Here is a 13,861-nt window from a genome sequence, read left to right as displayed (position 1 = left end):
TGTTGAAATTAAATATTCTACACACTTTTACAGCATTGGAAAACGTTAAGATTGTTTGTCCTCCTATAGAAACCATATTAAAACAAAAAATATATTTACCTCCCTCATCGTTTTCCATTTTCAAACATTTTTTGAAAAAGTTCCAGGGAGCCACTAGGGCAGCGCTAAAGAGCCGCATGCGGCTCTAGAGCCGCGGGTTGCCGACCCCTGGAGTAAGCAATACACTAAAGACATTCAAAAAATGTTGCTCTAAGATTGTTTTTCTATTAATGTAACAAAGAATGTTCCAAAGAAAATTCTATTAATATTACACAACTTTTAAGAAATGTTACTAAATATTCTGGGAGCGTTTCATGTTAGCTGGGTAAGTATGTAAAATAAAATAAAAATGTTTTATTTGTATCAGTACAACTTTTTTTTTTTTTTTTTTTTTACCCATGTCCCACTTAAGAATCAATGATTTGGTGACATGGAGAGAAAATCACACAGAACACGTTCTAATGCTGCTAATATATTTTAACGCTGGTTGAGAGCAAGTATTAGCACATTTTAACTGCTTGTTGCTAACATATTTTAGCATTAATGGCTAAATCTGTTTTATATGTTTTAATGAACTAATATGTTTTAACAGCATGCTTCTTAGCACACTTTTCCATGTTGCTAGCATGTAGTTATGCGATGAATGGATGGATGAATGGTTACTACACTGCTATAAGGAATTAGCTCATCAACTGTATCTTATCAGCATATTGAAATATGTTGAAGACAGAATTATTAGCCCCCCTGGACCAGCATTGAAACCAGCATACCAGCGTCAAGACATACCTTTTTTTCAGCCGGGATGTTAATGAACTTATTTTAACAGCATGATTCTTAGCACATTGCAATTTTTTAAGCACTGTGTTAGGCTAATAGAGAAATAGATACACTGCTGAAAAATCCAGCTTAAACCAGCCTAGGCTGGTTGGCTGGTTTTAGCTGGTTGACCATGGATGGATGGATGGATGGATGGATGGATGGATGGATGGATGGATGGATGGATGGATGGATGGATGGATGGATGGATGGATGGATGGATGGATGGATAGATAGATAGATAGATAGATAGATAGATAGATAGATAGATGGCACATTAACATGAATTATTGTTATCAGCATGTAGCTAGTATGATTAGCATGTTTTATTGTGAATTCACATGTTGTTAACAGAAATGTGGTATTAATTAGCATATTGCTAACATGTTTCCAGTAAGAATTGTCATGCTGCTTGCATGTTTCTAGTATGAATTAGCATGATTCTTGAGAGTGAAGCCAAAACTAAAAACACATAAGGATAACTGTCTGTTGTGTAGCACTTAATGTACTTCTTCATTTTGACATAAGGTAAATATAAGGAATAAAACTCAGAACAGCGTTGATGTCCTGGTGCTCGATGTAATTCTCATGGAGCATTTTTCAGGATGGCATGAGAAGGAAATAAGGGGTAAAAGATCAAGGAGACCAGCTTCACCCCAGAACTGCCTGCTGCCTCTTTCCTGTTGCCATAGAAACTGATCCCAATCCATCATTATCACTGTGCTACACGAGGACATGGACATTGGGTGTGTAGTCTGGATGGATGGCACACACTCTGAAAGAGAAGAAATGGGTATGGAGAATGTTTATGGGTGGCCTGAAATAAATTTCTTCTGCATATGCCGATTTTGTGGTCTTGGCTGCGCTCATGGCTGGTTTTAGAGTGGTTTTATAGACATGATTCTAATATTATTTATTTATGTACAATTATCAAGGGTGAGCAGTGTCCAAATTAAAAAATAAGCATTGAACCATTTGTTAATAAATCTGCCCTGAAAGATTGGTTTATGAGACTGAGGTTATGTTCACATATAAAATTTGGCTCTCTTGATTAATTTGGTCCATACTATTTAGTCCTGGTTTGCTTAGAATTCATGCTTTAAAGCACAAGTCTCAAACTCAATTCCTGGAGGGCCACAGCTCTGCACAGTTTTGCTCCAACTGATCCAACACAGCTGATCCAACAAATCGTGGTGTTGAAAAGATTCATGAGTTGGATCAGCTGTGTTTGTTCAGGGTTGGAGCAAAACTGTGCAGAGCTGTGGCCCTCCAGGAATCGAGTCAGACTTATGCTTTAAAGACTAAAGCTGTGGTCCTACTAGAGTTTGCGTGTGCTGAATTCTGTTGTACAGCACTGCGATAAGGGAAGGAGTCCATGTTTTAAATTTCTGTTAAGAGAGGTCATGTTTTGATCTTCGATTGGTCTCACACAGGCACGTGATACGATTTCACATGTCAGAGTTCACCAAGCTTGAACTGCAACGCAACGAACTGCGAAACTTGTCACACGAACTTGCGTTTTCGGTCTGACTGATTATGAAAGGAAGTCTATGGGGAGAAAAGTCCAGTGTGACTGCAGCTTAAACCAATAGAAAATTAAAGCAGCTTTTACGACATAATTTACTGAACTTCTGAATCAATATTGTGTAGTGGGTTGTGTTCATGTACAGTACATGTTAATTCTTATCAAATGAAATATGTCACGTGCAGATGACCATGTGTTTAAAGCAGATCTGCTTATTTTAACCAAATTTGTCAAGCGTGAACACACCCTGAATGAGTCTGAACAGTGGAGTCAACACATCTTTAAAATTTGACACAAAACTGAATCAATGAATCAATGAACCACTGAGGGCCAGATATAATCTCTTTTGCTATTTCTGCAGAGTTTTGTAAAAAAAATTGAATTAAAAAAATCTGTGGATTCATGCTGAATGATTTTTAGATTGGAAGACCTGAAAACACATAAAAATATAATAACTTTTATGTAAAGTTCACAATTAAAATCTAATTAGAAACACTTATTTGGTTGACAAAGCTAGAGGTCTCTTTTATACGTCTAATACATCCACTGAAAGACAGAAAATATTAATTTACTAAAAAGTATTATACAAAAGTTTTCTTAATATTTGAATATTATTCATAATACTAATCTTATTATGAAAAGTGGAAACATATATATTTACAGTAGCCCAAATAAATAGATTGAATGATGGGCTGGAATTTCTGCGTAATAGTATGTGGATGCAGCCTTTATATTGCAAGCTGAGATTGCATCTCTCATCGATGCATTGTCAGACACAATGCACTCAATAGAGCTAGTGACGCCACTGTGACGGGTAGGGTTAGGGGTGGGGTTAGGTGAGCCCATTAAAAAGCATTGCATGCAGCTCAGATTGCATCTGCACCATGGCCGGAATCTGCGAATTTCTGCAAGTGCAGATTTTATATGGGCTTAAAAACATATTTTCAGACATGTCTGATTCCAAATCAAGAACAGATGATTGAGTTTGTAATTTAATATAGGATATTATTTATTTTAATTAACATCATGCATTTTAGTTTGTATTAACACTTCAAAATTGCTACACTGTAAAAAATTATATGAGCAATTAGTCCTGACAGCATGTGTTTTAGTTCATTTGACTTATTTAAGTTGATCATGTTTTAACTTAATGTTAATTTTAAGTTATGCAAGCTGTTTTAAGACAGTTTAAGTTCAACGAACTCATAATGTTGTTTTGATTCAGCTTAAAAATGTAAGGCAACCAGGATTTTTTACAGTGTAATAATACAATTAGAGACGTCTGTACTACACATTATTTGTAAATCTCGGAGTCTCATAACAAGAAAGCAATTAAACTTATAAAGCATGTACAAGAAAGCAATTAAAACTTATAAAGCATGTGCTTTATTTAATATTCTGCATTAATTTGTATTATTTTTTCATTTGCCCCCTTTCTTTCTCATTGTCTTTCCTTTATAAATTTGTGACATTTCTCTTGTTGCAAAAAAAGTAACATTTGCTTTGCATGTACCGTACTTCAATATGTTTGCGTTTCTATCTGCCTATTTTTGCAATAAAAAAACATTGTTGGTAAGCAATTGTCTGCATGTAGATGGCGTCAAAGCGTAACACAGGAATCGCTGTTAATTCTTTGAAGCAGTTCAAAAGAACCGATTCTCGGAAATGAGCTGGGACTTCACTCACTTCACTACTCCACATAGCTCGGAACAAAAATGAATCAGTGACGTGTGCGTGAGTGGGCGGGGTCTCAGGCTGAGGAGCCATGGCTTCAATGAAAACTGAGGTAAGAGCAGAGCAGCGATTCCACATTTTAACTTTGCTCATCTGTGTTATCGTTATGCTTTACTCAATTTGACACAGTTACTGATTGATAGACCTTTTGAGGCACCTATAGCAGCCGGGTGATCTTCCAGCGGCTCTCCCGTGCAGGTTTCCGTAACGAGTCTTTCAAAGAGCCCGCCTGTCGGTCTGTTTCGATGCGAAAGCTCGGTGCTTTTGTGCGAGCAAGTGCGAGTGAAGCTTTGTGAAGGCAAATAATGGGGCGGCCTCTTCATTTTTTGCAGTGCGGCTGCTGTTGCCTGGAAACCTGAATACATCCGTACTGTGCTGCTAGTTTACGGCAAGGTGATTGTTATGCTGGTTCCGGGGCTCTATCCGGCTTCAGATGCTGCTGTGGTGTTATCGTAAATACAGCACTAGTGCATATTATATTATTGTACATCAGCCACAAATGATTCCCTTCGCTGCTCAGACAAACACCGAGCCCGCTGTACTCTTGTGTTTGGGAATATTTAAGAGATACCTGTAGTTTGCAGCGTGGCTCGTGCAGGAAGCTGTGGCTAAGGCTACTCGGTGCTAAAGCAGTTGTCAACATCAGTGATATTGGGTTAAAATGAAGTTATATGATGCATATATATATGTAAACGTATGTAAAATTATTTTTATTGACGTGTGCTTTCCTGGAAAGGTGTAGTGTGATATCCTTGGATAAAAAGAGACCCTTTTATGTAGTAATTTTGAAATCTGAAAAGTTCTTAATGTAAATTTGCTTTATAAATAGTGCATATATATATATATATATATATATATATATATATATATATATATATATATATATATATATACTATATATATATATATATATATATACTATATATATATATATATATATATATATATATATATATATATATATATATATATATATATATAGTAAGCAAATAAGGCATCTGATTTAATCGTGTATGATATTTCACAAGTTCTGTAGTTGTGATTTATTTATTTTTGTCCAGAGGCACGTTAGCGGATCTAATTCTTAGTTGATTTACATTTGATCTAATGAATAATTTCATATTATTATATAAACTATTAATTAAGTATTGTACATATTTAAATAGGGTGTCATTTTGACAGGAGTAGCCACTTTAGGAAGTCTCATAGGAATAGGCATTCAGAAATGTTGTGACTGTATGACTGTATATTAGATTATTAGATTATTTTAAAAGCCTTGCAGTTTTATTTATGACATAAATGTTTGCTTTGCATTTTAACTAATTCTTAATAGACGGAAAACTTTAAGGTAATCAAACACACAACCATGCTTATTTGTTGGAGTGAATCTGCAAATGTTAACCGACAGGGGGAGCCTTGTGATTGAGTCTTCAAGTATTTTTGTTGGATGGTATGAGGAAAAGTATGGTGTGGTGGAAGACTGTATGTCACTCAATGTTGGGGGTAATGCATTACAAGTAACGCGAGTTACTTAGCAATTAGTTTTTTAAGTAACGAGTAAAGTAACTTATTACTTAAATTATATTTAAGTCACTCTTTAAACAATGTAACTATACTTACTTTATAGATTAATTATTTTGCTTTTAAAAAAATAATTTGCTGAATTAAAATGAGTGTAATCACATCTAAGTACACTCAATGAGAAAATGAGACAGAAACCAATATGACACAGCCTTACATTTCTGTCCTCATAGTTTTGAACACATGGAAGAAAAGGAGATGGTCTCAATGGACAGTGATTTTACGGAACAAGATGCACATTGCTTTCAACTTTATTTAATTTGCATATATGGCATGTATAGTGTCATGAAGTTCTCAGAAGGTACCATTATTCTAATTTTTTTATTAGTTTTTTTTTTAAAGTGATAAAGGTGTAGGTTATACAGTGTTTAATTAAATGCAGCGCTCCTCTATTAAAAAAAAACCCTGCAAGCTCTGAAAGAGATCAAACCTCAGGTAGGTATGAAAGTAACTCAAAAGTAAAGTAATGCATTACTATACAAAGTAACGCAACTAGTTACTTTTTTGGGGAGTAACTCAGTATTGTAATGCATTACTTTCAAATGTAACTTTCTCCAACACTGATGTCACTGTTTTTGTAAAGTATTTTTTCCCAAGAGTTTAAAAAACCAAGCTTTTGTAATGAAGTTATTGACGAATGTTGCTATATTGCTTTTAATCCATCATATTTCCATTTTTATTGACTTGAGCATTGAGACTCCATTAATTTGCGCTTACATTAATGACTGGATCCATTGATTGACTCAAGCTGACTTTTGTTTTAAAATGTTTTTGTGTCTTGTATAAGTATTCTGTGTAGGCAGACTTTGGCCAAATGCCTGTCTATGCCCTAAGTGGGTGAAAAACATTTATTGTGAAACAAAAACTTGAAAATGTCTTTGGTTAAACCTTATGAAACTCAAATCATCCAAGAGAAAATGGTAATCTTTAGTCCTTTAGCAATTACATTTTCAATGAAAGGGGTTGTTAACAAAAGTGAGCATTTTAAGACCCACACTCACCAAAACTGACTTTAAAAAAATCACTGTAATGATAAACATTAGCATCCACAACATTAATTATTGGAAATGTTCACCACAGTTTTTGGCGTCTGTCAATTTAAAGTCTAAATGTAATAAAAATGAACAATAATTATTTTACTAGTGCTTTAAGCACACATTGTTAGTCGTAAATCATATTCTTAACTATGTGCTTTGCTGGACTGCTACACATTTTTTCCCATGATAAATGTTTTGTCCAACCATGCATGATGGCAATGCTTAATTTTAGAAATCGTTTCTATTTTTGTGATGTCCCGGCTGAACAACAGCATAAACTAGTGGGACAGTAATAACCTCAGGTGCTTTTTATTTGCTTAATTCAGTGTTAAATGTTACCAATGTAAGTTAAAATTCCAATTTATGTGACATTTTTTGGCATACTGTTAGCGCCAACAGGTAGTTTACCTCAGATCTATGAAAAAACAAACAAACAAACAAACAAACTAGGGAACATACAGTTTAAACATGATACTTAGAAATGTGACTTGCGCAAAAACAAATTCCCACTACCTTCTCAATATTTAATTTCATTCAGAAATACATCATCATACTGTAATAAAAGTGTGGTGCAACTTCCATTTTACACGCACTTTAAATGATCAAGATAGTGTTTTTCTGTGCCATTAACATCCAATTAACTTGCATTTAACAAACTAACAGGATTGGCAAGAGATTGGTAAAGATTGGCTTTGTGCTTTTTTACTTCACACCAAACTTACTATTTCATGTGGTAAATGTAAATACTTTCTCTTTGTGCATTTAAACAGTGTCCTCTAATGTTTGAGATTTGGGTCATTTGGCAGAGAGGAGATGGCTTGAGTATCTACTCTGCAAAAGCAGTTCAGATAGATGTTTTATTTTCGACTGCTTCTCAAGGTGGACACGCTTAAAATTGTATTTAGCATTGATCAGATAAAAAAAGCATCTTTTTTAATACCAGGATTAAATAGGGCAATTGCTGTATATAACCTCTTTTATAGCCATTGTTTTGTTTAAGCGGTCTTTCATTGTAGTCTAGCACACGTGAATCATGCTTTGATTAATATATTGAAATGAAACCAGTGACTGAAAACACATTGCAATATTGTCAAGTGGGACATTTAACAAAAAGTTGTAAAGAAACCGAAAGCTCTAAGTATCATTGCTTTAAATGTGACTGTTTGTCCATTCTTCAGATTTTTCTTCAGCCACTTCTTAAAGATGTTTAGTCCTTTCTGGATGATTAAGACTTTGTTGCATTGTTGGTGGTTTATTGAAACTGAAATGGAAGATTTGGTTTGAAATGAGTGTGCTAGGTTTGTTGGGAACTAGTTCTGCATGCCGTAAGTTTGACTCACGTCTGTGGTACCATATCATGGCATAGATCAGTTAAATGGCAGCCAGCCATATGCATATTTGCATTTGAGATTCAGCACTGACTACATTTGAAATAGATGTTACAACTACAACAACAGTAAGAGTAGCTCATTTACAAGATTCCACCCAACTAACTGCCAATCCTGTAGAGAAAAAATATCGTCTGAGAATCAGTGGGCCATTAAGTAAGTAGCTGGGAATCGGTGTACTATAGTTTGAAGAATTTAAAATCATGTACAAAAACCCCACAAAGTAGAGTGCTCCATTGGGATTGCTAAACCCATTGAAACTTAACAAAAATGGTAGAGTTACAAGGCTTGCTGCAATTATTGGTATGTTGCTTGACCATACTTGTATTACATGTTCACTACTTACTGCCCCCACTCTCATTACCCTCACAAATATCTTGATATGAATGTGAAAGCAGAGTGACAGGGTGGCCAAGTGGTTGACACTGTCGCCTCACAGCAAGATGGTCGCTGGTTCTAGTCCCAGCTGGGCCAGTTGACAGTTCTGTGTAGAGTTTGCATGTTCTCCCTGTGTTGGTGTTGGTTTCCTCCACAGTTCAAAGACACACGCTGTAGGTGAATTGAATAAACTACAAATTGGCCGTAGTGTATAGGTGTGTATGGATGTTTTCCAGTACCAGGTTGCAGCTGGAAGGACGTCCGCTGTGTGAAACATTTGCTGGATAAGTTGGCGGTTCATGTCGGCGCATTTGCCTTGTAGTGAGTGCGCTGACATTTGGTGCAGTAGCACTTGAGGGCGTCCCGAGTTCGAATCCCAGCTTGAGGCCATTTCCCAACACTACCCCGCCTCTCTCTCCCACTTCGCTTCCTGTCTCATTACTGTCCAATCTAATAAAGGCCAAAAATTTATCATTAAAAAACAAGTTGGTGGTTTATTTCGCTGTGGCGCTGTGACCCCTGATGAATAAAGAGACTAAGCCGAAGAAAAATGAATGTGAAAGTGAACAGTGAGTGCACAATCAAAAACAATTTCAACACAGCATAAAATTATCGCAGCTTCCTGATAAAAGCAATTTATATACGATGTTACAGTGTTTGTGTAAGACAGGGGTCACCAATCTCGGTCCTGGAGGGCCGGTGTCCGTGCAGGGTTTAGCTCCAACTTGCTTCAACACACCTGCCTGGATATTTCAAGCATGCATAGTAAGACCTTGATTAGCTTTTTAGGTGTGTTTGATTAGGGTTTGAGCTAAAATCTGCAGGACACCGGCCCTCCAGGAACAAGTTTGGTGACCACTGGTGTAAGAGCTGGAGTTGAACAAAAGTATTGTGGGAGCAGGCGGTGATGGCGACCAATTAAACAGAAGCTGAATTAAGAAATAAGTTCCGCCAGAGATTGCCGCAAAGTAACTAGTTGCAGTGCAAGTATCGACAGTTCTTTTCTTTAATTGTGACATGCATCTAAGCGCAACAAATTATAGGATGTTCAACAGTTTCTTCTCCTCAGAGTTAGTGTATTTTGTATAGTCACAAGCACTGTGCACTGATAAATAACCCCCGGACGGATGCACATGGGTGACTTCCTCTGTTTGAAACAAAGCACAGAGACATCCAAGGAAAACGTCAGCAGCATAGCCTCAGGTTGGGGAAGAGGATTGCGTCAAATTGGTTGAGCCGCTTCTGCTGTTTTGTGTAATAGGACATTATCTACTGGCTCGATTCCTCTGAGCAGTACAGTCAGATGTAGTACAGTACGGTATGGTACACATTTATTTCTTTTTCTACAGCCACATCATCCTGCAGCCCAAGACCGGTTACTCACTGAGGGCCTACTCACACTATGCTATCCGAACCGTGCCCGTTTCCCAGATCGTTTGAGAAGTGTGAGGGCGCTGAATCGGGCTCAGGTACGGTTCACTTGGCTGATCCTGGCCTGGTTGGAAGAGGTGTGCCTGAGCTCGGTTCACTTGAGCTTTGGCGGGGTATGGTTGTGTGTGAGTGCAAAACGCGCCTAAGCCCGAAACTAAAAGCAAGACGTGACTTTTAAGGGACTGTTTCATATGGATTTATAAATCATTCCTACCGTTCAATAAATGCAAATTGTCGTAGTTTATTTAAGACGCAAACCCCCTACTGCACCACAGCTGCGCCTCAGCAAACTATTTCCTGCAGCATCAGGACTTTATGACTGTTTATGAGCATCAAAAATGGGCGGATCTGTTTGGCAAAATATTTGACTGTGTGCCACCACATCCCAAATGACTAAAACTAGAGAAATCTCCACTGTGCTGAGCGAGAGCGCTTCTCTACTGAACATTACATCATCGATGACATAAGCGTGCCCAGGCCCGAATGTAATGTGAGTGCGGGGCGTCAGGGGGGACGAGAGGGGGAAAAAGCGTGCTTTGGCAGGGTTCAAGGCAACTGTACATAGTGTGAGTACACCCTGAAACTAAGCAGGGCTGAGCCTGGTCAGTACCTGGATGGGGGGCCACATAAGAACACTAGGGTGCTGTTGGAAGTGGTGTTAGTGAGAGCAGCAAATTCCCTAAATAGACCCTTACCTATCATGGCCTCCCAATCATCCCCATCCACTGAATTGGCTCTATCATCTATCGCTGTCTCTCCATTTCACCTATAGCGTAGTGAGCGCACTGGCGTTGTTGTCCTGTGGCTGCCGTCACATCATCCAAGGGGATGCTGTACACTGGTGGTGGTGTGAAAAGACCCCCCTCATGATTGTGAAGTGCTTTGGGTGTATAGCCATACACAATAAAAGTGCTATATAATTACACATTACATTACTGTCAAAGGTACCAAAATATATCGTACCACTTGTTTGGCATCCTTTTCATTAATTAATTTTCTTGTCAGCTTAGTCCCTTTATTATTCCTGGGTCGCCACAGCAGAATGAACCGCCAACTTATCCAGCAAGTTTTTACGCAGCGGATGCCCTTCCAGCCCCAACCCATCTCTGGGAAACATCCACACACACATTCACACACACACTACAGCCTACCCAATTCACCAGTACCGCATGTCTTTGGACTGTGGGGGAAACCGGAGCACCCGGAGGAAACCCATGCGAATGCAGGGAGAACATGCAAACTCCACACAGAAACTCCAACTGAGCCAAGGCTCGAACCAGCCACCCGGCAACCTTCTTGCTGTGAGGCGACAGCACTACCTACTGCGCCACTGCTTCGCCCTTGGCATCCTTTCCCAATTCCTAAAGGTACCTAGCATGACATGTAGAATCTACTGTATTTCTGCTCTTGTTGTTTACACAGCCATTCACATGTCACTTGTAAATAGCTGAAATGGTGTTGTCAAAAGTACTTACTTTGGTACCAATTGGTACTGACGTTTTAAAAATGTCTATATCCATGCTGAGTGCTGCTGCGCACATTCTTAAACCCAGCTGATTGGCCATTGTGCTCAACAGAAACGACTTTGATTGGCCTTAAATGTTATCAGTTTACAACTCTTCACCGCTTTTCACTGAGTGCAAACACAGATGCAGGGACATGAAGCTGCTTGTTTCAAAGACGCGTAGATCAGTCGATCCATCAGCGGATCGCTAATATGTCAGCTTAGACAGACCAGCTGATTGACGTGACTTTAAAACAGCCCATTGATCTTGTATCTGTGAACATCAGTAAAGAGCGGTGAACCAATGACCTTCACGGGCCTCATTGTCATTTCTGTTGAGCACTTGAACACAATGGCCAATCAGCGGTGTTTAAATTCTGTTTCAATTATCAATTAATAATGTTTCAAGTATCCAATTTTTATTTGATTAAAACCTATCCTTCCACGAAAAATATTTCAAAGTTTGTACAAAGATATGCAGGTTTACTTGTAGTGCAGTCAAGGCACTAAACTTTTAATTGAAGACGTATGCATGACTCAGACAGACATAAACGGCAAGGGAAGTGTCTTATATTCTTGAGCAGCCACAAATTTGACTCACATTGACTTAACTATTTCACAAGTAAATTGCATTCAATTAAGTTTGGCTGCATCTGAAACCGCATACTTCCATACTATATAGTACGCTAAAATCAGTATGCGAGCCGAGTAGTATGTCCGAATTCATAGAATTTGAAAATCAGTATGCGAGAAGTACCAGGACTACTTCCGGCGAGATTCTGGAGTGTGCATCCATGCACGCTGCGCTATTGCATGATGCCCCGCGAGAGAATTCATGAATGGGAGTGAAGCGACGCAACTGACGCAGGTAGGTCACGTGACCATGACAAAATGGCAGATGTAGTACGTCCGAATTCCATTCATACTTTTTACATTCATACTGTATAGAACATACTTTTCTAACGGCCAAGTAGTACGTTTAAATTCAAATGCAATACCTACTGAGTAGTAGGCAGTTTCGGACGCAGTCTTTGTCTTAAGTTTGGTGTAAACTGAGCATAAAAGTGTCATTATCACCACCTGTTGGTAGGGCTGCTCGATAATGGGAAAAATCATAATCTCGATTATTTATAAACGATTATCAGTTGAAGTCAAAATTATTTGCCCTTCTGTGAATTTTTTTTTACATAAATATTTCCCAAAGGATGTTTAACAGAGAAATTTTTCAAAGTATTTCCTAAAATATTTTTTCTTCTAGAGAAAGTCTTATATGTTTTATTTTGGCTAGAATAAAAGCAGGTTTAAATATTTTGAAACCTTTTTTAATAGCTAAATATTATTAGCCCATTAAAGCAATATATATTTTGGATTGTCTACAGAAGGAACTACTGTTATACAAGACTTGCCTAATTACCCTAATTAAGCCTTTGAATGTCACTTTAAGCTGAATATTAGTATATCTAGTAAAATATAATGTACTATCATCATAGCGAAGATAAAAGAAATCAGTTATTAGAAATGAGTTATTAAATGTTTAAACTGTGCTTTTAAGCATCTTTAGTGTAAGAAAAAAACTAGCTACAAAAGTCCTTCAGCCAAGAGCAGTGAGGGATTTTCTCCATTTGTTGTTTGACTAATGATAAAAACAGGCGGCAGCAGGATTATTGCATGCTTTCACTTTAAGAATAGTGTGGCTCTGATATGGTTTTTCGTTCACATGTCTTTTGATTCTCAACTTGTTTATTTATTAAACGAATGAGGGTTAATATGAATAATCACTAAACACTGTGCTTTGACACAAATGTACATGTATTTGACCATTGAAGCGCTTGCATTAAGATGGCATTAGATGTGTGTGCTCTGCTCGTCTCCGAGGCTAAGCGTGGTGCGCACACACCCAACAGCATGTGCTCTTTTGCGCTTTAAAAAATATGAAAGATTGGAATGTACATTGTTGAATGATGTGCATCCAGTGCTGCAAAAGTTTTATTGCAGTACATGCTTTTAGTCCTTTTCACGTGGAACTGAGCTTTGCTGAGCAACAAATGAGTACAACTGGAGAGGGCGCAGTATATGATGCAATAATCGTTTATCTCGATTAATGGTTTTTCATAATCGTTAGAAGCCAAAATCGAAATCGGATTTTTGATTAATTGCACAACTCTACTTGTTGGTTCGGCATGCCCATTACATGCAACACAGCGTTTTTGCATTTGGACAGAGATTCTTAAATAAAACTAAAGCGAGGAGAACTGTTTATACAAATACACGTGTACGTCTGGACATGGCCTAAGACTTGAAAAAAAAAACAATGGAGAAAGGCTTTGACAAGTAGGACTGCACCAAAATTTAACATTTAGCAAAAGCTGTTATTCTCCTGCACATCTTGTCAATAAAACAGGGCTCTGTAACGAGTAGTAAATCTTCT

The 13,861-nt window shown here is 37.7% G+C and overlaps 1 protein-coding gene across 24 annotated transcripts in view; it reads left to right on the top strand.

Annotated features, from left to right (window-relative positions):
* The first annotated feature begins 4,105 nt into the window (after positions 1-4,105).
* The window catches only part of ehmt1b (euchromatic histone-lysine N-methyltransferase 1b), a 46,769-nt gene continuing 37,013 nt past the window's right edge, over positions 4,106-13,861 (top strand). For 17 of the 24 annotated variants that reach the window (XR_015519532.1, NM_001444026.1, NM_001444032.1 and 14 more), the window contains 1 exon segment: positions 4,106-4,166. Coding sequence is in view for 16 of the 24 variants with exons in the window: in NM_001444026.1 (NP_001430955.1) it covers positions 4,146-4,166 (21 nt within the window). In the remaining 8 variants the exon portion in view is untranslated. 24 annotated transcript variants of the gene reach the window in all.

The sequence above is a fragment of the Danio rerio genome, chromosome 21 (genome assembly GCF_052040795.2).
Source record: "Danio rerio strain M-AB ecotype USA chromosome 21, GRCz13ab, whole genome shotgun sequence".
NCBI classification, from domain to species: domain Eukaryota; kingdom Metazoa; phylum Chordata; class Actinopteri; order Cypriniformes; family Danionidae; genus Danio; species Danio rerio.
Note: the sequence above shows the minus strand (reverse complement) of the source record. Positions and strands in the feature narration are given on the sequence as shown.